Here is a 24,119-nt window from a genome sequence, read left to right as displayed (position 1 = left end):
ATAATATAAAAATATAATATATAATACAAAAAATATATCATAAACATACAAAAATCTTGATATAATAATTATATAATATATATTATATATTATATTCTTTTCTCTAAAATGTTAATTAATCACGTTAAATTTTATGAAATAATTTAATTAAAAATTTTACAGAATAACTAAAATATTTTTATATTTAAGATCATTCTCCTATTTTCTCATTATTCTTTGTTTCTTTTCTCAAATCTCTATTCTATTTCTTTATTTATTTTATCCATCTTCTCTATTTTTTTTTATCTTTTTTATTTTATCTTTCACTCTAAATCTATAATAGTGGAAGTTGATTATAGTGACAACAACAACAGGGCATATAGTCAAGGCAGCAATGATAGACACTATTTATTGCATCGATGATAATGGTAGGCATATATTCTCTTTTCTATAATTTTGTTTCTTTTTTCTTTTGAATTTAAATTTATGTTTGTTATTTATGTCAAACCTAGATATGAGTTTGAGATGAATAATTTTACTCTATCTCTATTTATTTTTATTTTTTTTATTTCTTACTCACTCTCTTTGAACTCAAATTTAAATTTAAAATAAAATATTTTATCATCTCTTAGATTTTCTCTTATTTTTTTTTATATTCTTTTATTTCTCCATCTCAAACCCAAACATAGATATAGATTTCTAAATGAAGTTTTTCATTAACTTTCTTTCACTTTCTTTTATTTTTTTAATTATTTTTTTTCTATTCTTCAAACTTAAATTTAATTTAAAAAAAAAAATGTTTTGACGAGACTAAATCACAAAAATGAGTTATAATATAACTTATTTTATATTTTTTTATTTTTAATACTAGGAAAGAGAAAAAATAATAAAAGATAAATGAATTATTTTATATTTTAATAATACAAATATTTATTATTATTATTATTTTAAATATTAAAAAAATTCTTAGCCGTGAAACCTCAGTACAATATTTGCATTTTTCTCCGGAATCATTGTCAAGGAACGTGTGTCCCGACCAGTTTAACGGTTAAACCCTAGTCATCGGAAAGCAACCGTAGCTAAACCCTCATAGCTTCTGTGTCCTGTCCAATGCGCTACTTCCTGTCCACTCTCCACAGCCACCACCGGCGTCTCTGCCCCCCTTCCACCGCCCTCCAGTTCCTCCAATCCGCCCGATACCGGCCTCAGAAACCCCAGCCGCCGCCATCCCCTCCCAAACCCCCTAAGCCCCCACAAAAACCACAAACCTTCACTCTCCACGACACCACCTGGGAAGACCCCTACAGCTGGATGTCAAGCCTCAATGACAAGGTCGCGATGCGCCACATGGACCTCTACATGGAGCAAGAAGAGAAGTACACGGAGGCCGTCATGTCCGATACCGAGCGCCTCCAGTCCAAACTCCAATCGGAAATGGGGTCCCGCTTGGCCTCTAATCTCTCCACCCCTCCCCTCCTCTGGGGCCCCTGGTACCCAATTCATGCCATAATTTCCTTTCTAAAGCAATAACCGATTTCAATTTTGCTTTTGTTGTTGCTCATTGGAAGCAAATTGAGTGCTTTCTTAGTATGAATTGCACATACTTTAGGTCAAAATCTGAATATCTATTTTTACTATTTGGAGGCGGTATTGGTCGCCGCAGGTTGTATTACAGGCGGGTGGAGGAGGGGAAGCAGTATCCGGTCTTGTGTCGTAGATTGGCGAGCTTACACGAGGAGTTTGTATCGAACAAGTCTCCTTCTGCTGGATTTGATTTTACTTCCGGGAAGAGAATTGAGCAGAAGCTGATTGATTACAATCAAGAAGCTGAAAGATTCGGAGGTACTGCCTTTTTCTGTTTGGATTGGGTTTCAGGTTTTCTTTTCTTTTTTTTGGTTTGTTTGTTGTCTTCTTTTTATTTTTATTTTTTTGGTTTTATTTGATAACTATTTTTATCTATAGGTTATGCTTATGAGGAATTGTCGGAAGTGTCACCAGATCACCGTTATCTGGCGTACACCATGTATGACAAGGACAACGATTACTTCAAACTATCTGTAAGAGATTTGAATTTTGGTTCTCTATGTAGCAAGCCTCAAGCAGACCGCGTTTCCAATTTGGCCTGGGCAAAGGGGGGTCGGGCATTGGTTTATGTTGTAACCAATCACAAGAAGAGGCCATGCCGGTCTGTAGTTGTCAGATTTTATGATTTATTTTATATTCTACATAGTCTAGATGCAAATAAGTTTGAGCTGATGTTATTTTCTTCTTGATAGGATCTATTGTAGCATGCTTGGATCAGATGAAGAAGATGTATTGCTTTTAGAAGAACCTACAGAAAATGTTCATGTGAATGTAAGGCACACAAAAGATTTCTGCTTTGTGACTGTAAATACATTCTCTACTACGTCTTCTAAGGTATCAACAATTCCTAGTCATTCTTTTGTGAACCTACTTTATCTGTAATTTGTAGAAGAATTATGTTTGTGGTTGTTTTATAGGTCTTTTTGATAAATGCATCTGATCCTTTGTCTGGCCTGACACTTGTATGGGAGTGTGCGGGACTGGCTCACTGCATTGTGGAGCACCATCAAGGATATCTTTACCTTTTTACAGACGCTGCCAAGGAGGGCCAACCTGTCGATCACCATTATCTCCTTCATAGTCCTGTCAATATTTCTGGGCCTAGAAAATGGGAGGCAAGTGCATTAGCATGTTGAGAAATTTGCATACCTAAATGTAGTCTATACACTTCTCTTAAGATGTTCATGTTTAACTTTTTTACTAATGTTGATACTTGAGGTGCAGGATTTTCTTGCCCTGTCTGAAACTGTTACTCTCACTAAAATGTTATTACTTTCAGTGACCATCTAGCTTCTCTCAACATCTACAGAGTGTATTTATTGATGACCAAGAATTGATCATTGAGGACGTTGATTTCTGTGAGACACACTTGGCAGTCATCATAAGGGAAGGTTGGAAGTTCAAACTATGTTCACTTGCTCTACCCCTGCCTGCTAAAGAGGTAATAAAATGATCCACAAAACAGGCTTTTGAAACTAATGTAGTGGTATCAACTATGCCCTAATGACTCCATGTCATGACTATTTTATGTTTGTTAAGAATAATATACATTTTGCTATTGCCCTTTTAATTAGTGTTCTTTTTGTGAATGTCTTCTTTGCATTTATTTGTTTGCAAGTGTAAAGATTTAGAATCACGGTTCCAATTGATTTTAGGGAATGATCCAATCGATTTAGTTGCTGCTAGTGCTGGACAATAGGAATGGTCCTTTAAAGTTTTTGTATTCAAACATGTAAGATGAATGCTAAATCACAGGTTAATGACTAAACTGCCTCTTGGCTATGAGAATTTGGCAATTAAGATGAAGTAACATGTAGTATTGATATATTTTGTTTCAAACTTAGCACTTAGGATGAAGTAACAAAATGTAATATTGATTTTTTTTTTTGGTTTCGAACTAATCATCGGTGAGGTTAATCATCCTTTTAAGTTGTGTAATTTCTTATAGTTCCATTTGACAAGTGGAAATTTTGTTACTAGAACTGCTGGCAGCGGATAATACGTATATTAGAGGTTTTCACTGCAAGACATTTATGTCTCATGAAGAGCTAATATTATATGACCATACTGAACTTTAACTTCTTTATTCAAATGCATCATTGTACGAATTATTCAGTGTTAACTGTGATTTTGATTCTACAGGCTATCAACTGCACACAAGTAGATATCCCATCCATTAAATGGTTTCCAGTCTAAGAAGGAATATAATATGCCAGTTCTGTTGTGTTTCCTAGAAATATGGCATCATCTACTTCTATATTATGAGATTGCTTGGATGTGTGGAGTTTCTTGTTTGTGTTACTTGAGATATAGTGGGACAGTGAAGCTTATACTGCATTTATTTTATTTTTGGCATAAAGGATATTGGAAGACAGATGCAATGATGTTCCATGGAAAGCCCTTGTGCCTCTTTTATGAAATTTCACCACCGCCACCACCATCATCAATTGCACCTTATCCTAAGCAAGTTAGGGTTAGTGGCATGGCATTCATAATGTCAATAGTCACATTGCCAATAAAAATCTATGAAAAAGAACAATGTGGCAAAATTTTATATTGAATGCCCTTCTTGACACAATCCTCTAGTGCAGGAATGATGAGATGAAGTTCCAACACAATCTTCATATGAAAATGTTTTGTGAAATGTTGGTGAATGAAGATAATTAATATGGTTGTATTTCATCACATGATTGATATTGGGAAACCAACCTGTACAACATGGAAACACGACTCTATTTTAGGAAATTTGATTAGTTAAAATAAGAGATGACTTGAGTTTGTGGAGTGGCTAAGTTGAAGCAAATTTTCTGAATTCATTCAGTATTATGATCCTTCAAGCATAGGCTATATTTTTGCATTGATGTCTCTATCCTAAATTTTAATATTTTTTAACTGTGATCCAATGTTGTAGATTTTGGCAGTTGCAACTGGCAAGTAAGTCCTATTCTTGAATTCAAATTTATCCTTTTAAAATTGGTGGAGAGCTTGAGATCTTGATTAAAAGAGGTTTGATTTGATGTGATTTCGTGTCCTTGGAAAATCTGTATGTGTGAGATATGTCAGTCCAAATCTTGGGGTCATTTGATTGAAAATCCAATTGATGTGTTCAAAAATCTTTTCCTCCTCTAAGATTTCTAAGGCCATAGATAGAAATGGATGTAAAGCTAGAATTCATGCAGCCGACCCCTCATAACGCGATAAAGGCTTGGTATGTTGTAGATTTCTAAGATTAAAAGTTGAATCTTTTCTTAAAGATAAAACTTATATCAGTTTATCACTCATGCAAAATGTTCAAGTTCTATCGTCTCCAACTGCTTAAGCAACTCTCCAATTAGTTGATAATGCAATAAAGCAATGGATCAGAAAGTCCCATGCTCAAATCTTACTGCTTGACTATGATAATTGAGCTTCATGCCTGTATTCTATCTCATGAAGGAAAGAGCATGTTCAACTTTCTTGAGAATACATTAAACTACTTTTACAACTTAAAAGTTTTCGATGAGCTTGATATATTAACTTGGTATTGGAGTGGAGAAGTTTTGAGTTTGCACCTTAGGTCCTCAACAGTTTATTCCTCATTTTTTGCTCATTCACGGAAGAGAGTCGGTACCCTAGCCACTGGCCTAGAAGCTTATGTCTTTGAGAAAACTAATTATTTGACTTCATTTTTTATTTTATTTTTTTGATAGGGGAAACTAATTATTTGACAGTCATGTCTGACTTACAATTTTACTTTATATCTTTCTTCCCAAGTTAAGTTTCTCATGATGAATCAACTTTTTTTTTTTTGGGTGGCATCTTGTTTGGATATTGGTTAACTTGTTGGTTTGTCTAGAGTGTGATCATGCGCTGCACTTATACTCATCATCTAAATTTTCTGGTGTCAGGGAGCAGTTTATCTGAAAGAGCTGAATCCACATTTTTTGCCTCTTCCAAAATATGTTTCGCAAATCTCATCTGGACCTAGCTATGACTACTATTCAACAACCATGCGCTTTACGATATCATCGCCTGTGGTATGTAAATCACTCATAAATTTTCCTTTTCAACAGTGTTTGATCAATAGATCTCCATTTGGCAGTCATCACTTTTTAGATTTATGCTTGCATAAATTCACCTGTACAAATAACATATCTACATGGACAGGCATCTACACTAATATTAAGAGCTGTGGCCCTTTCCTCTATCATTCAACTATTTCCTCCAAAGCACAGACCTGGTCTGGTTGAACCTTTCTTCTCCCATACCACCCCCTTGTTTGGGCAAGCTCACAATTGAAGAGAAATTCTTTGAACAATAGTCTTTCAAAGATGCCTGGTTGTCCTATTTTAGTAATTTTATTTATTTACTTTTTTGGCACTCTACTTTAATTTAAGATCAGTACATGACAGTTTATTATCAATACTATTCAAGTTTTAACATACCAATATGAATGCAGAACACATAAAAATAGGCAGAGGTTGTATTTTGTGTGGTGGTTGGAATATTTTGTTATGCTGTATGAATATATTGTTTATGCAGCATATATGCGTAAAAGATGGAAGTAAAATGCTGAATAAAAAATAAAACCGATTGTAAAAATAAAACAGGACAGAGGTGGTATTTCCATTTTCTTGACAAGGGCAGGTAATACAGAGGTTGTAACATTTCCATCAATGTATTAAACTATAGACTCGTTCTTATTTCTTCATGTTTGATTTTTTTATTTGGTTGGTTATACTTAATGATGTTTTTAGGTGCACATAGTGTACCTAACATGGATTTAAATCCTGATGTTATAATTTGGAGGGCAATGATGCCTTGATTTTATTAATCATTGTTAAATAGAAAACGTCTTCATTTATTTGCTATTATTATATGTGGGAAAGAATACTTTTCTATATTGTATTGTGGAATGGTACACTAGGTATTTATTACAAGTGTGGATCCCGTTTTAGGTAACCAATCCCAAATAATTAAGGATTAGTGAACTCAATCAAGGAAGAAAAATAAGGGAAAAAATACCAGTAAGGAAACATAATTTATCCTAATAAAAAGGAAACTCTAGAAATAAGGAAATAGAGATATTCTAGGAAGGAGACAATTACATGAGAGATTTCTAGATTTCTAACTCTCTCCCTCAAGTAGGGGTGTGCGCGGTGCGATTTGGCCAATCTGAACCATTTTCAGTATGCGTTGGTGCGGTTTTTCGACCAAACCAGTCTGGTTTGAGTGCAGCCAAACCGCACCAAACCACACCACATTTGCGGTCTAGTTCGGTGCGGTTTACCGCGGTTTGAAAATCTAGTACAAGTGAGCCTTAAAACCACTAAAAATGCTACTTAAAAATGGTAAATAAAAACACAAATATTGGTAAATAAAGACAATCAAAGGTAAATAAATAGGAGCAGAAAATAAAGACAAAACAGTATAATTCAACATACAACATTTCAACATTAAAAGCAGAAAATAACCTGTTTAGCAATGAATTATGCAATTAACCTGTCTAGAAAATAAACAAATTATCAAATTAATCTGTTTAGCAATGAATTATGAATTATGCAATCAAATTAACCTATTTGGGGGTGACTTTTATAATAATAATATTTTTTTAATGTTTTCTTGGGCGGTTCGGTTTAAAACTGAATCGCCAACTGTACAAACCGCGAACCGCGCGTTTTGTACAGTGTCCAAACCATTTTCGACCGCAAAAATAAAAAACCGACCGATTCGGTCTGGTTCGGTTTGGTCTAGCTGGTTTCCGCGGTGCACCGATTTTTTTGAACACCCCTACCCTCAAGTTGGTGAGTGGATATCATCCATTCCCAATTTGTTGATAATCTCTTGAAATCTATACACTGATAGTTCCTTGGTTAATACATCAGTTAGTTTGTCATTAGTTAGAGTGTAAAGAGTACTAATCAATCCACAATCAAATTTTTCCTTTATGAAGTGCATGTCTACTTCAATATGTTTGGTTTGATTATGTTGAACTGGATTGTGAGCAATATGGATGGTGACTTCTTATCACAATAAAGTCTCATAGTCACTTCTTGCTTAACTTTGAGATCTTCAACAATGATCTTGGAACATAGAAGTTTGCATACTCCATTTGCTATTGCTCTAAATTCAGCTTACACACTAGGTCTATCGACCACACTTTATTTCTTACTTCTCCAAGTTACTACTAAGTTCTCTGTCAGAGAAGTGCAATAACCTAATGTGGACCTTCTATCCATGAGAGACATAGGATAATCAACATCAGTATTGGCTTCAATAGCCAACTTGGTACCTTATTTATGATACATCATAAGCCCGAATAATGGCTCGCTCCTTTTACATCCTTGGGATGTCTGCTAAGTGCTAAATAAGTAAATCCCTAGGCTTGGCTCAACCTTCTAATCTTTCTTTCATTGACTACTAGGGAAGGGAAACTAAGTTGTAGTTGTAGTTGGTAGTTCGAGTTCAGGATGGATGAGTGGCACATGGCTATGCATTGACAAGCAACAAGAAAGGAAGAAAGAAATGTTTTCTCACTTCTTTTCTATACCGATTGAAATTTGAAACTCTTGTGTGTGAGACATGGTAAAAAATGTCTTTTCAGCGTTTTGTGGCTTTCGTTTTCCTTGGAGATGCCTTAAGATAATGGAGGATTCTCAAGACCGCTTTCATATGTTCTTCTCTAGGATCATGCATGAATTGACTTACCACTCTAACTGCATAAGCTATGTCCAGCCTTATATGGGATAGATATATAAGTCTACCCACTAGTCTCTAATATCTTCCTTTATCGATCGCACTACTCTCTCCCGTTCCAATTATTTTGTAGTCTGGTTCGATAAGAGTACTTTCTACCTTGCTATCGAGACTTTCAGTTTCTTTGAGGAGATCCAAATGTACTTTCTTTGACATATAAAGATGCCCTTAGAATAGACCACCTCAATATTATGAAAGTATTTGAGCTTGCCAAGGATTTTGATCTCAAATTCATGGGCTAGACACTTCTTGAGGGACTTCTATTCAACTTTATCATCCCCAATTACAATTATATCATCAATGTACACCAAAAGGGCAATAACCATACCTTGACTTGAATGCTTAATAAACAATGTGTTGTCTCCCCTACTTTGCTTGTAGCCCATTCCAAGCATTGCTTTTGTAAATCTTGCAAACCAGGCTCTTGGGGATTGTTTGAGACCATATAAAGCCTTTCTTAGTCTACACACTTGTTAGCTCCAAAGTTCTTGTCAAAACCTGGTGGAGGCTCCATAAAAACCTCCTCTTCTAGCTCCTTGTGTAAGAATGCCTTCTTTCCATTGAATTGCTGCAAACACCAACTAAAATTAGCTACAAGGGAGAGTAATACTCGTACCATATTCATTTTTGCTGCTGGCACAAACATCTTTTGGTAATCAACTCCATGAGTTTGAGTGTACCCTTTAGTGACCAGCCTTGCCTTATATCTTTCAAAGGTTCCATCTGCCTTATACTTGAGGATGTAGACCTATTTGCATCCAACTGGTTTCTTCCCCACAAGTAAAATCTCAACTTACCACATGTTATTCTTCTTTAGTGCATCCATCACCCCTTTCATAGCTTGTACCCAATCCTTACTCTCTAAGGCCTTGCTTATTGAGTTGGGAATGGCAACAGAATCAAGAGCAATGATAAAGGCTTTGTGTTGAGGTGCTAGGTTGTGAAGTGAAACAAACTAGGAGATGGGATGATGGGTACATTTCCTGCTAGCTTTTCTCAATGCAATAGGTAAATCTAAATCACAAAATTCAGATTCATCAACAAAAGAAGTACATTGAGTGATTTCATTACCTGATACCAGTTTAGTTCCTTGGATTTGTGATGGTTTTGGATTGGACTTCAACCTCCTTGAGTAAACTGTCACGACTAGCTTGTTTTTTTTATTTCTATTTTTACTTATTTTGTTGAAGTAGTTAGTTATTGCTTTTATTATTTGATTATTCTTAGTTATGGAGTAGTGGGGAGGTAGTTGAGTAATTAAAGGAGCAATTACTAGTAGTGGAGGAGTGATAACTGCTCTATAGAATTGTGGGCTGCTTATATATAACATCCATAACCCTCATGGCCAGTTATCATTGTATGAATTATGAAGAATTTATTGAAGTGTCTCATTTTCCTCTATTGTTGTCTTTGATTTTCCCCTACTTCTGTCAGTCTCCCTCATTCAGTTTGTTTTACTTGATATTCTGTCTGTTTTCCCCTCAATTCTTGCTATTTCTCCCCCAATTACCAATTCTATCTCCAAAGAAAACATCAGTTAGGGCTAGGGTTCTGACATTTGGTATCAGAGCAGCAGTTTCTCAGCTGTAATTTAGGGTTCCTACCAGTTGATTTCAATTAGAACAAGGTGGTTATTGCCGCAGTGATACACTGTAAATTTTGAAGAATTTGGATTGACAGATGGCCAAAGGAACTCTGGAGAGACTACAATCGTTGGAGGAAGTATTCATGGAAGAAATCAATAAAAAGTTGGACGAACTCATGATCTTGATAGCCAAAAGGTATCAGGTTAGTCTTCTAGCGGAATTATTTTCTAGGGAGTATTCTGATTCTAATATTCAGCAAAATAGTCCAGTTCCTGTGACTGTTAGGGAACCACTACTGCCAGGAAATGACTTGATTCCGCAAGTCAACTTCCATGAGGATATGTGGCAGGAGATGACCTAGCACCCTAGAAGGAACCCTATTGGTAAGATATGTGGCAGTTAACACTGCCTCACCCGAAAAGAATTTAAGCATAGGATGTTGGTGTAAGAGAGCCCTAGTGACATTTAGGAGATGCCTCATCTTTCTTTTAGCAACTCCATTTTGCTGAAGAAGAATTCATGAATAATCCCCTTTTGTTGGAAAAATTGATTTAAATGATAGTTAAAGTAGTCCCTTGCATTATCAGTTCTATTCCTTTTAATTGACACTCTAAATTGGGTGAAAATCATGTTATGAAATGATGGGAGGATGTTACTAAGGGATGCTTTATCTTTCAATAAATAAACCGAAGTCATTCTAGTACAATCATCAACAAAAGAGACAAACCACTTAGCCTTAGAACAGTTAGGAATTTTAGAAGGCCCCACACATCAGAATGCACAAAAAAGAAGGGAAATAAAGAGAGTTTATTATTGATAGTATAGGGAACTCTATGATATTTAGACAATTCACACACCTCACAGTATAATTCATTAATATTCAAACCAAAAAACAGACTTGGAAACATTGTCTTTAATAAAGTGAAATGAGGATGTCCTAGTTTAAGATGCTGAAGCCATACATTATTTCGGGCAGAGGTTGATTGGGAAGAACAGGCTAGAGTGGGCTGACCTCCTGCAGGTAATTTAGAGGCCTTTTGGAAGTAGTACAGCCCTTTATTCGCTTTAGCAACACCAATCTTCCTCCCAATGGCCAGATCCTGAAACACACAACAATTAAGATCTTGGGTAAGTTTGTGCACTAAAAGAAGATTGGTAGATAGGTTAGGCACATAGAGAACATGTTGTATTTGAAAATCAAGATTTAAAACACACTTTTCCTTACCCAATTATAGGAACAGATTGGCCATTAGCAACTGTAATTTTTCTGGAGCTATTTATGGGTTCATAGGACTCAAAAGATTTTAGGTTAGGTGTCATATGGTCAGTAGCTCCATAATCCAATATCCATAGCATAGTTCATTCCTAGTAGTTTTAGAGGTAATTGAGATTTCAGAATTAAAACGCATACCTGCTTGAGCTAGAGAAGAGGATTCCCCTTGGAAAGTTTTAAGAAAGGTTTTCAACTTACTTATCTCCTCTTCATTAACTCCCCCAGGTCTAGGATGACAGCAGGCTCACTCTTTTCAGCAGATTCTTCTGCTTCTTTAGCTGACAAGTAAACTCTTGTGGAGTTCTTAGGTGGCAGGTTCTTGAATCCCCCCATTTTGCTTAATACAACCTCCTTACCATGCAGTTTGAAACACGTCTCTCTCTTGTGTCTTGGCTTCTTGCAATAGGAATACCATACTCCTCCTATGTTTTGTTTAGGAACAACCCGATCCTTTCCTTGAAACATTTTTGACCATGCACCCTGCATCTTAGTAGAAATCATAGCAGGACCTTCCAAATGATGGTCATTAAACATGGCTGTCCTCCTATGTTTCTCACTTCGAACTATAAAATAGACTTCATTCAAAAATGACATTTTTTCATGACTAAGAACCTGTCCCCTGACCTGATCAAATTCAGGATTAAGACCAGTAAAAAAAATTACTATTCTCTCTTTCTAGCATAGAGGTTAGAATAATAGTATCTTCACTACATAGCATCTTGATAATGGCCTAACTCAAGCCAAAAAAAATTCATTTTATTATAATAATCAGTCATAGACAATAATCCTTGTTTTGTGCTACTGATTTTAGTCTTAATTTCATAAATAACCGAGGCATCTTATATCTTTGAGTAAGTCCTCTTGACAGTCTCCCAAATGTCTTTAGCTGTAGATAGGAACATGTAGTTTTTGCTCACCTCGGGTTACATCGAACTCCACAATCATGACATCAACATTGAGTCTTCTATATCCTAGGCAGAAAACGTAGGATTCATGGCTTTAGGGGCTGGTCCAATGAGGTGAGAAATCTTCCCTCTACCCTTAAAAAAGTTCTCACTAGTTGAGACCATTGAAGGTAGTCACCTCCATCCAACCGGTATGAATGGTGCATACTGGGTAGCTCATTGGAAGAAGAACTTTTGGTTGATGGCTCTATTGGTATTGCTTCTCTTGTTGACATAGGAGAAGCAGTTTCTGAGATCTAGGACATTGTATGGAATGATGAAAAGAAAAAGGTGAAGTGAGAAGCAATCGGATTATAGCGGCAATGAAGGCCAGAAGAGAATGAGTCTTCTTTAGGCATCAATTGGCTCTGATACCATGTTGAATTAGGTACAGAAATATGAAGGAAGAATAAGACTCTTATAAATTCTCTTATTGAGTATTGATGCAAAGATACATTCCCTATTAATAGGGAAGAAGATTACAGAATAAGGAAATTACAGAAAAGGAAAACTTGCTGTACACTATACAAGAAAATAGGAAAGATGTAAATACAAGGATAGGAAATTACTAAAGCTGAAATACTTTATAAACTTGGAAGATAATATCGATCTTGATTAGGAAGGTCAGCCCAAGATGTTATCTTCCAATCTCCTTTGGGAATCAATCAAATCATCGGAAAAATTGTAGAAGGTTGGTTATGGCTGTTCAGGAAGAATAGAGAAGAAAGGTGCTGGGTGATGGAATCCCAAAATCGATTCACTGAAACTGAATGCAAATAGTCCGATTACAAGAAGAACTGGGCGTTCGAGAGGCCCTTCACTCTCCCAAAACTCAATACAAGAAGAAGATATCCCCTCTTTCATTTCCCCCCCTTACATATCCTTCCCCTTCTCCTTCCCAACTGAATTCTGTTACATGCGCTTGCTGGGTTGTTACACAACCCAGCAATTTCCCTTCCCTGCCCTTACGCAACATGGCTGGCATAACATCCAATTTACCCCCTTGCCCCTACCCCCTGCCCCTTGGACCTTCTTTGGTAAGTTAAGAAAACTGGGGGCCTATCATTACTCCCCCCCCCAACTTTCACCTTGTCCTCAAGGTGGAAAAAAGGAAATTGCTGTTGGATTAAGTGGTAAGGTTCCCAAGTAGCTTCCAATGGGGGTAGCCCTTTCCATTGTATGAGCACCTCGAACTCTTGAAAGTTCTTTCCGGATCTTGATCGCACTCCCAGCACTATCTCTGGTTCCACCAGCATCTCAAGGTCTTCAGTAAACTGTTGAGGAAGCTCCACATTAGCTTCCAATGCCCCTCTTGCCTCCCGTAGATGTGATACATGAAATACTGGGTGAATTGGACAATGAGATGGAAGTTTTAGCTTATAAGCTACTGGACCTACTTCCTTCTCAATTTGAAATGGACCATAATAGCGGGCAACCAGCTTTTCATTTGCACGGGCAGCCAACGATTTTTGTCGATAAGGCCTTAACTTCAAATAAACCCAATCCCCCTCCTTGTACTTTACCTCCCTTCTTTTCAGATCTACCCTCTTCTTTATCACAGCTTGTGCTCTCATCAGTTGGGTCTTCAATTCCTCAAGAATTAAGTCTCTCTCAACCAGCTGTTGTTCCACCATTGAAACAGGGGTGGTTCCCTTCTCAAACCTCAATAAGTGTGGTGGTTCTCGCCCATACACTGCTTGAAATGGAGTAATCTTGGCAGCAGTGTGGTAGGAGGTGTTATACCATAATTCAGCCCAAGGTAGCCATATGTACCAAGCTTTCGGTTTTGAGGAAGCAAAACAACGAAGGTAGGTTTCTAAAGTTCGGTTAAGTACCTCAGTTTGCCCATCCGTTTGAGGGTGATAGACTGTGCTTCTGTTGAGTTTGGTACCTTGTAGTCGAAACATCTCCTCCCAAAATTTGCTCATGAAAATTTTGTCTCTATCCGATACTATGGACCTTGGAATTCCATGAAGTCTCACCACTTCTTTAATAAAAATTCCAGCCACCTCCCCAGCTGTAAACGAGTGCTTAAGCCCAATGAAATGCCCGTACTTACTAAGTCTATCCACCACCACCAAAATGGAATCCATCTTGCCCGACTTCGGCAACCCTTCAATGAAGTCTATAGCAATGTCGTCCCAAATTTGGGTTGGGATTGGGAGAGGCTGCAAGAGTCCCCCGGGGGCTAAAGCCATATACTTATTTTGTTGGCAAACCGAGCAATCTCTTACGTATTTGTGTATTTCCTTCTTCATTCCCTGCCAACAAACATTTGCTGCTACTCTCTTGTAGGTTTTTAGGAATCCAGAGTGTCCCCCTATGCTGCCATCATGCCCCTTATGAAGTAACAATGGAATGAGAGTGGAGCCCTTGGGTAAGTACAGCCTACCCTTGTAAAGGAGAAAACTGTCCACTAGCTGGAAGTTAGGGTGTGAATTAGAATCAACCTGAAGCTCCCGAATAAGTTTTTGCAGTCTTACACCAGCCTTCAATTCATTGGCTAACTTATCCATTTGGACCACTTTAGGCACTGTTAAGGCCATTATTAGTGCTGGGTGACAGATCCTAGATAACCCATCAGCAGCCTTGTTTTCCAATCCGGGCCGATATTGTATCTTAAATTGAAACCCCAACAATTTCACCATCCATTTCAAGTATTCCGGACTCACTACCTGCTGTTCCATTAAGTATTTGAGACTCTTTTGATCTGTTCGTACTACAAACTTCCGCCCTAACAAGTAATGTCTCCATTTTTGGACAGCAAACACTATGGCCATTAATTCCCTCTCGGAAACAGATTTTTTTCTCCCCAACTGATTGAAAGCATGACTGAAATAAGCAATAGGCCTTTGCTCTTGCATTAATACAGCCCCCATACCTTGTCCCGATGCATCAGCCTCAATAACGAAGGGCTTCCCAAAGTCCGGTAAGGCTAAGACGGGTAGGGATACCATTTTAGCCTTAAGTTGTTGGAAGACCTGCTCGGCTGCCTCGTCCCAAAAGAAGTTATTCTTCTTCAACCTATCCGTTAGTGGCCTTGCTAACCTGCCATAATCCCGCACAAATCGTCTATAATACCCCGTAAGGCCAAGGATGGTGGCTCTGATACCACACGGGAAAGAATGCTTTTCTGTATTGTATTGTATTGTGGAACAGTAAACTAGGTATTTATTACAAGTGTGGATCCTGGTTTAGGCAACTAATCCCAAATAATTAAGGTTTAATCAACTCAATCAATGAAGAAAAATAAGGGGAACAATACTCATAAGGAAACATAATCTTATCCTAATAAAAAGGAAACTCTAGAAATAAGAAAATAGCAAAATTCTAGAAAGGAAACAATTATAGGAGAGATTTCTGGATTTCTAACATTGTATGAGCTGTTTTGTTCATCACTCTGGTGAAAAATAAAAACTTATACATTGGTAAATTGCACTGTAAGACAGCAATAGAATTTAATAAAAAAAATGAAAATTTGCATCTCAACTTAGAGATTGAATCAACATGGTTCTTCAGTTGTTGGAATAAATGTATTTCACATCCAATCAGGCATAGTTTCATGGAGCTATTGAACTATTGGAACTTAGAAACAACCTCACATGTTTCTGTTTATAATGAATAGATGATATCCATGTTGGCAGAGATATTTGCACGATCAGACTTCCATTTGATCCGTCACTTTTGGATGGATTATTCAAATCAAAACTTTTTCTCAATGACCGATTACAACTTTCTGAATGTGGTTTTTATTATCTTGGTTTAGTGTATATGGAAATGTGGCCAAGAACTAAACATTATGCCCAGTACATAAGTTTGCCAAGAATTTAATATAATTTGTCCTGTCACTCGCTAGTACCTTGCATTGTGCATATATCATCATTTTCAACAATGATTTAGTTTCAGGGTAGCATTAAACCATTTTAAACAATCTGATTTTTTTTTCCTGCTTTTACTTACCTAAAATTGTCTTAAATATTTCTATTTGCAGATGCCTGATGCCATAGTTGATTATGACTTGTCAAATGGCAAGTGGAAGATCATTCAGCAGCAGAATCTGCTGCATGACCGAACACGAATTTTATACGGAAGATCATCTTCTGCTAGCAGTGCTGAAATATCACCAATGTCCCAGAGTCCAGGTTCTACAAATGAAGTCAGTTTTGAAGATGACCACTTGTGGAATGACCTTTCAGAGTTTTATGCTTGTGAACACTACAATGTCTCTTCATATGATGGGGCTACTGTTCCTTTGACAATTGTTTATTCTCGCACGAGGAAGAAAGTGGCTCAGAATCCTGGATTACTTCATGGGCATGGAGCTTATGGCGAATTGCTTGACAAGCGGTGGCGAAGTGAATTAAAGAGTCTTCTTGATTGTGGATGGGTGATTGCATATGCTGATGTCAGGTTTGTTTAACATGAAGTAAATAGGTTGTTGAAGATTCCAAAGCATAAATTGGTCAATTACGGTAAATTGCATCCCCACCTAGTAGGATTAAGGCTTGGTGTGTTGTTGTCCTTGTTTTAGTAAATTAAGTGGTCTTTTCCAGGGGTGGAGGTGGTGGTGGTAGAAAGTGGCATCATGATGGAAGGCGGACGATGAAACATAATTCAGTTCGTGATTATATTTCCTGCGCTAAATTCCTGGTTGAGAAGGAAATTGTGCAAGAAAATAAGCTTGCTGGCTGGGGATACAGTGCTGGTGGACTCTTGGTTGCTTCAGCCATTAATCTTTATCCAAATTTATTCCGTGCTGCAATTTTAAAGGTATATGTGAAATTCTGAACCAGTTTTGATTCTTTTCTTTTTTCTTTTTTGCTAATTTGACAGTTTTGATTCTTTTGAATGTCTGTTAGTTACCAAATTTGTCCATTTCAATGTTCTGTGTAAATGTGATCTCTCGGATATGTTAATATCATTGAAGAATCTTCTTTACATGTAATCCTTCTATTATCTCTGTGATTCTAAATTTATTGAAGTCAATAACATGAGAAGACTTTAAATATTCTTGGCTGTGAGAATCTTTGTGGCGTCTTTAGCTTTAATCTTATATGCTTCATTCCTCTTTGGCATTTTTTGTTATCCTTACTTGTGTTTGTTTCTGCTTTAGGTTCCATTTTTAGATCCAAGTAACACGCTTCTGAATCCCATTTTACCAGTTACACCTGCTGACTATGAAGAATTTGGATACCCTGGAGATGTTGAAGATTTTTGGGCTATACAAAATTATTCACCTTATGATAATATTAAGAAGGATGTTCTCTATCCAGCTGTCATGGTTTGTTCATCGTTTAATACACGGTAACTTTATATGTTTGCCATATTTCATCTGTTAAGGTTATAGTTTGTGGCTCATGGGTAGACAATGGAGGCTGTTGTCTATCCACTTCTCTTGGATAAGTCATCTTTGAATATGCATTACTTGCCTAGATTTTTCATATTTTCATCTGTTTAGAATTATAGTTTGTGGAAATCATAGGTAGAGAAAGACCGGTTTGCATTGGCTATTAGAACCTTTTGCTATCAGGTTGGAATCCAAATGATAGCATTACCCTTTTTTAATGATTGACAAATGACCGATGTAAATCTCCCATGCCATACTGGTCGGGTGCCATATTTGTCTGGTCCAACTTGGATTGACAGAACATATCATCACAATCCCTTAACCCACTAGCTTGGTCAGGTACAGGTACATGGATCCTAGGCTATAAAATTTCTAGCAGCATGATTAATTAATAAACAATATTTCCCACTGTTCTTTATGGACTGTTTTCTTTCAAAATGGTGCCAAATAAACATCTTAGTTTGTATCTATCTTGCAGGTTTGGAGTTTGGGAAGCGGCAAAATGGGTCGCGCGAGTACGTGAGCGTTCTATTTATGATCCCAAACGCCCTATATTACTTAATTTAACTGTAGACATAGTGGAGGAGAACAGATATTTGCAGTGCAAGGAGTCAGCTTTAGAGGCTGCGTTCCTTATCAAGGTGATGGATTTCTGATGTTCTTTGTGGATCCATACCTGTCCGCGTCAATTATTCTCTGCTGTACAAGGAAGATTGCAAAAGGGAATGTGCATCTTTGGAAGTTCTAAGGTTTTATATATGAATCTAACTACACTTCTAAGCCATTCCCCGTCCTTGTTGAGGGGTATGTTTTTTCTTAAGCAGCATAATTTAAGCGGGTTACTGAGAGGCTGAAGTTTGTAGCTGTCAGTTGCTTTCTTTCTTCTGTTGAAATGTGCGGGTTCATTATTTGTACATATCCATGTATCTTATTTAAGTGGGTTCATTATTTGCTGCATCTTATGTTGACCTTGAAGCAGCCATCCCGTGTTTTAACAATTTTCCTCTTTTGAGTTCAATTTAATGTTGAGAAGCTCCGTGTAATATTTTTTTATGCACTTGCTTTTGTCGTATAAGATAGCCAGTGCTAAGTGGTTCAAGTTTGTCAAACGTATCACCGTCACCAATCTCCACTTAAGCCCCCTTTATTGGAGAGCTCCCCCACTAAGGTTTGTAAATCGGCTTTTACAGAACATAGCTCTATTTTCCCTTTAGCTTTATGCTGTATTTTTTGAGATAGAAAGAAAGACCCTGCACGTGAAATTCAAAGGCTGGCTTTATATTATGATGGCTAGGTTTCTTGTTTTGTTCTTTACTAGGAAAAAAAAGCTCTGCTCATCATCGTAGTCCACAAAGAATAGCATCGTGAGGTTTTCATTCTCTACCCAACTTTACTGGGAAGGACCCACCAAAAGGCAGAATCCACAGAACACAGATAGGATAGCAGAACAATAATAAAGCTTTTTGCCTTTAAACAAAGCCCAAAAGTAGTGAAGGGGTTTCACAGGAGACGCAGACTTCTTTCCTCCTCCCCTCGCTGTGGGTGAAAAGACAGGCAGAATCCCCGAGTCCTAAGTTTTCTCGGTGCACACCTTAAATAGGTACAGTGAGTGGAAGTTCTCATCGATAGCCAAAAAATAAGTGAAAAGACTGAGACTCCAAAATAAGCTAAGCTTGCAGCAGTGATTCTATTGCACCTCCATTTGAAATATATATAACAAGCAAAAGCATGTGAAAATAATCTGGCACTTGCACAAAAGCACAAAAAAAAAACAAGTTGGCACAGAGCATTAACAGATTATGGAAGTGCCAATTCCACTATTCAGTTCCTGCAGAATGATACAAATTTCTAAAGTCAAACACTCTACAAGAACTCCAAAAGGTGAAGAAAAACCCAAGCAACTAAAACATGAATGAACAAATTCACCCCTTTGCAGCAAAGTCACAAGGAGGAGCAAAGTACTCCTGCACATTGACAAAAGTAATGTCTCCTCTCTTTGCAACATAAGATGTTCCGCTTCATAGGGTATTCATCCCAACGCAATTCTGCTGTGCAAATCCATACTTGTTCCAAATAGAACCGTATGGCACTGCGAGTTGCTTTTAGCCCGGCACCTCTGTATCCTCTCCAACGGTTGGAAGTTCACCCTCTTTCATGAAAGAGGGATTAAGAAACTTTGCTACAAAGGCCCACAACTTGTAAACATCATCGAAGTTGGTCAGAAAGCCAAGAGAAGCTGTGACAACCTCCACACGAATGAACCCATTTTTTCCATCATCACGGCCACTTTCCATCGGCCTGCACAGTGCAGTATCTTCAAGATTGAAAGAGCCACGCTGCTGCCTTGGGCTATCTAAAATTCGTATGTGAGAAAGAATACCAACACCAAGGGAGATTCCATTTGCCTCAGCCAGTTTCTGCACAATTTCAGGATTGATTAGGCCCCGGTTTCTATCTCTCACGTTGAAAGCCACGGCAGCACCCCTTTCATATTTGATCTTAGGACCATAGATGTGAACAAGAGGCACAGATTGACTCCCATCGGAAGCAGGTAAACGTAATTGCAGCAATGAGGTCACAAGCCAGTTGATCAAGAACCGCAACCGAAGAGTTGTCTTGTTGAGACCTAACATGTTTATGTGATCAAGATGCCTGCATACTATCTCAGGTTCCCTTCTATCCGAGTCTAGTCCATCACCATATTCTCCATCGCTTAAGTACTCTTCATTATCCAAGCTGGTGGCAGATAACTCTCCAGGCTCCAATGTATGTGTCAACTGTTCTTTGTGGTGATCTTCCATACTAAAGGATACTCTTCTTCCCCTACTACTAGGCTGTTCAAGCTCTTCTATACCAAAAAATCTACCACCAGCAAATCTACCATATTCCCTCCTTCCCAACAATCTAAACTCACCTTCTGTTTCTCTTCTTATAGCACTCTCTTTGGCCTCTGGGCATATCTCAGATGTTGAGCCATTCTCCAGGCAAGATGACTTGTTGAGATTGGATCCGTTTGCCCTGGAATACTTGCTGCTTTGAGATTCCTCCTGAATTTCTTGATCACGGTGGTAACCTGAACCCTTACCACCATTTTGTGAATAGGGTTTTGATTCTGTTAATTGTTCTTCTTCAGGAACCTCTTTAAGGCGGTCCAGATCTTGTGACACTGACAGAATAGCAGCATCAAATGATAGCACATGGTGGTCCTCATGAGAATCTGGATGTAGCTCTTTGTCATATATTGGGCTGTTAGATATCTTTGAGGATGGTATAGGAGAAAGCCGCTTGTTCTTCCCAGTAAACCAAAAGGGCGGTGAGGGAGAAGCTAACTTCTGTTTGTTCAACTGGCCATTGTTTCCCAATGGACTCTGACCTAGATCAATCCATAATGAGTTATCTGATGATTCATCTTCACTGAAAACAGGACTCTTCATTACCTCCCCAACCGAAATACTCTCAGTTTCTTCAAATATTGTGCTTGCCCCATCTCTGTCAGAGCTGTTATCCTGATCCATCTCTGTCTCAAAGACGTCCCTTACCTGAGCTGAAGTGAATGCACCAGAAAAGGCAGGCAACTGCGCTCCTGGGCGAGCTTCAGATGATAGTTCACCATTCCCACCAGCTTCATCATCTTCACCCAATCCAGGTATACCATCAACTGAGTCACTGAGATACAAGGGGAAAACAGGGGTTATTTTCACTATACCCGAGCCAGTCTGCCCAGACTGATTCTGAAGGCATCCCATCACTGATTTCTTAATGAGAAGGCAGCCAAATCCAGTTGGATCAAATCCAAATACCCTGTAAAATGATGTAATAATGAAGTCTGGTCTGAATAAGGATAATCCAAGAGAGTCCATGTCTTTGGGACCTAATGACCCAGCATCAAGCAAGACATGCCAATTGTTCTGCTGTGCCAGTGCCATCCACTGGTATGAATACTTGGCGCCAGTGACCCTAGACTGAACAGGGAACACAAAGAGACCAACTGCCGAATCCTTCTTCCTCCTTTTTTTGTTTGAAATCTGTTTTCTCAGGCCAGTTGAACATAATTTAAGGGTTGGCCATTTAAACCAAGCACTATATACTTTTGCACCTTTCTCTTTGGCAGCCTGAGCCATCCAATTCACAGACTGGCTCTCATGATCGAACATGGTTAACAATTTCTTATTTGTATGAAAAGGATATGATTCAGCAAGCAATTTAAAAGCTGACCCTCGGCTTACAGTGAAAACGAGGCCATATTCATTCTCAGGGATGTTCAGATAATCCATTATCCTAGTCTTTATATCATGTTCCACAGTGCCTTTCTCAGCACCTCCATATAAAGCATGATTGCTCAAATTTGCAGTAATCTCAGATAAGCTAAATGTGGAGGATTCCCAATAATGAACCGTCTGAAGGAAAGAAAACAACCCAAATCCGCAGTAGTCCAGGCATACCTTAGGGTTTGACCCTGACAACTGGGCATACTCATCCACCCTCAGCTGATCGATCTTCTCTGAAGATCGGTATTTTGGGTACATCGTCAGGAACTTCGAGAATGATTCGTGATGATCAGGAATCGAGTCCTCAGAATCAAAGGTGCGCTCGGCAGCAAGAGCAGTAGCTCTGAGGAATTCCTTCTGGGCATTGAGACGGGCAAGCGATCGGGATCTCCCCAAGCCATCGTCTTGATTTGCAGCTGATTCAGAATCCATGTCCTGTGATTTAACAAGTGACCCATCTTCAGATGCTTCCTCAAGAGCTTCCCTGAGCTTGTGCTCCTGCAATTTCCTGAGAACTGATGGATTTCTCTTGATTTCTTCGGTTGAATGGTTAGACCCATCTTTTCTTCTGCTCTTTTTGTCCATGATCAGAGCGGCACAGTGAGATATTGGCTTCCATAGTGAAAGATGCATTGAAGCCTATCTGTATAATCGATATCAGAGAGAACCCAGAAAGAATAACCAGCTTTAGGCTAAAGCCTTTAGCTCCACAAATACGGCAGCAGGTGTTGCTTACCCATCTAAATCCCCAAAACTTTTCATTTCAAACCCTATTCCAAAAAGCAAGAGGAATCAATCTAAAAGCTCAGCCAGAATCAAAGCTTTGCTTTAGAAAATCGAAGACCCTGACTCAAGGCGGGTTTAGCCCTGTAACACTTGGCTTTATTCAAGCCTTCAAAGTCACGAAACAAGAATTGAGTCAGAACGGAATTTCAACTGATCTATGGCCAGATCAATTGGAAACCCTAGATTTAACCTTGTTGGAAATACGGACAGCGAAGAATCAATTCGGACTAAGACAACACAGTTGGAACTCGGAAATGTAAGGAGCCAAAACGACAAACCCACCACAGATTTTAGGGCTCAATCAGTGGAATCCATTGACCCACTGGACCACTTAAACCCGCAAAAGAAGAACATATCGAGGAGAGGAGAAACTACAAACCGGTAGAAATTCACGAAGCGAGATTCATGAAATCGCAAGCCTCAAAGATATGGACAGCCCAGACTTCAGCATCGATCGAATTGCGATAACCCAATATACAGATGAAACCAGAGCCTCAAACTCTAGAATCCAAAACCCAGATCCCCAAAAGACTGGAAAAGAACAGGCAGCAGAAAAAAACACTCCCAGTAAACGTAGCTCCGCAATGGGTGTCGAAGAACAAGAAGACCGCCTTTGTATCAAAACCACCTGATAGAGCTTCAACACCCCCCTCTCTCTCTCTCTCTCTACTTTTCTGCAACTCAATTAAAAGCAAACCCCCCGCATCAAATGCTCATTTACTTCAGTCGTGAGTCCTCAACATTACCCTCTTCCTGATTACCTTTGTTTTTTTTTTTTTTTTTCAGTCATCTCTCCCTTTCTCTGTCTCTCTCTCTCTCATTGACCCTACCTGGCTGGCTAAATCCCTCCACAATCCTCCACACCAACCTGCCTTAACACACAGTGAGACATGACATTGACTTTCCCAAACCAATCAGCCCTGCTGTGTTGTTTTCTAGTGGTACGAGTTTACTATTACTTCTACTTCTTTAATTTAATTCCCGATTAAACTATTCTCTGTTGTGCTCGTCAGGACCCACTACAAAGGCCTTTCTCTCCCTCCCACCATGACAGCTGAAAGTCAAATAATCTGCTGGTTTGCAAAAGCTGTAATCTGTCCGCCTCCAATCTCCATTTGCCAATGACCTACTATTCAATTCAATTTCAAGGGATTTGTAAAATCCACAGATTTCTCACTTGTACTCCCTTCATTATCTTTGGCAATTGGATTCAGCCGTAAACATAAAAACCCAGTTCTTAACCGACACTTTTGGAGAATACATAATAAATCAACATTTTAATTTTTGATACCCATTGCAGACCTTTTTATGACACATCTAAAGTATGGATATGTACTACTGACTTCATTTCTTGTTGACCTGCATTTAAAAAAAAGCAATTATTGATCATCTATCTATACATAAGAACCAATTTTATCACTGCTCAATGGGTTTATATAACATATATCGTTTCTTTTAATTTAATAATCTTTCAATGCAGGCAGCCTGAAGTTAAGTTAATCAACTTTTTTCACATCTAATCAGAACTTGCCTGAGGCAGTTGGTTGAATAATAATAATAATAATATAATATAAATATAAATAGAGCCCTAGCTCTGGCCCAGACAAGACCAAGAAA

The 24,119-nt window shown here is 38.2% G+C and overlaps 2 protein-coding genes across 5 annotated transcripts; one reads left to right on the top strand and one right to left on the bottom strand.

The window, feature by feature from the left end:
- The first annotated feature begins 985 nt into the window (after nucleotides 1–985).
- On the top strand, nucleotides 986–18,405 carry LOC127804246 (uncharacterized). 4 transcript variants are annotated; one of them, XM_052341072.1, is made up of 11 exons: nucleotides 986–1,469; nucleotides 1,643–1,821; nucleotides 1,942–2,164; nucleotides 2,256–2,334; nucleotides 2,481–2,678; nucleotides 2,873–3,004; nucleotides 5,451–5,579; nucleotides 16,093–16,511; nucleotides 16,655–16,871; nucleotides 17,215–17,405; nucleotides 17,927–18,405. In XM_052341072.1, the coding sequence occupies exons 1-11, from the start codon at nucleotides 1,090–1,092 to the stop codon at nucleotides 18,102–18,104; spliced, it is 2,325 nt and encodes a 774-aa protein (XP_052197032.1). In that variant the 5' UTR covers nucleotides 986–1,089; the 3' UTR covers nucleotides 18,105–18,405. The 4 variants fall into 4 exon arrangements, with proteins under 4 accessions (XP_052197032.1, XP_052197031.1, XP_052197033.1 ...); XM_052341071.1 differs by having other exon boundaries at nucleotides 2,256–2,397; nucleotides 2,535–2,678; XM_052341073.1 differs by having other exon boundaries at nucleotides 2,256–2,397; nucleotides 17,264–17,405.
- A 706-nt stretch (nucleotides 18,406–19,111) lies between these two features.
- Nucleotides 19,112–23,391, bottom strand: LOC127804101 (uncharacterized). Its single transcript, XM_052340832.1, has 2 exons — nucleotides 22,882–23,391; nucleotides 19,112–22,486 (listed from the first exon to the last, which is right to left on the bottom strand). Exon 2 carries the CDS (start codon nucleotides 22,347–22,349, stop codon nucleotides 19,551–19,553), a length of 2,799 nt encoding a protein of 932 aa, XP_052196792.1. The 5' UTR covers nucleotides 22,350–22,486; nucleotides 22,882–23,391; the 3' UTR covers nucleotides 19,112–19,550.
- Between the last annotated feature and the right edge of the window lie 728 nt (nucleotides 23,392–24,119).

This window comes from Diospyros lotus, chromosome 6, assembly GCF_014633365.1.
Source record: "Diospyros lotus cultivar Yz01 chromosome 6, ASM1463336v1, whole genome shotgun sequence".
Lineage (NCBI taxonomy): Eukaryota > Viridiplantae > Streptophyta > Magnoliopsida > Ericales > Ebenaceae > Diospyros > Diospyros lotus.
Note: the sequence above shows the minus strand (reverse complement) of the source record. Positions and strands in the feature narration are given on the sequence as shown.

Excerpts from the sequence above, each read along its gene's own strand:
- LOC127804246 (XM_052341069.1), top strand. The coding sequence starts at position 1,090 with ATGCGCTACTTCCTGTCCACTCTCCACAGCCACCACCGGCGTCTCTGC. Across the intron at positions 1,470-1,642 it reads CCCCTCCTCTGGGGCCCCTG|GTTGTATTACAGGCGGGTGG; the intron begins GTACCCAATTCA and ends TGGTCGCCGCAG. Across the intron at positions 17,406-17,926 it reads TGTTCATCGTTTAATACACG|GTTTGGAGTTTGGGAAGCGG; the intron begins GTAACTTTATAT and ends TCTATCTTGCAG.
- LOC127804101 (XM_052340832.1), bottom strand. The coding sequence starts at position 22,349 with ATGCATCTTTCACTATGGAAGCCAATATCTCACTGTGCCGCTCTGATC.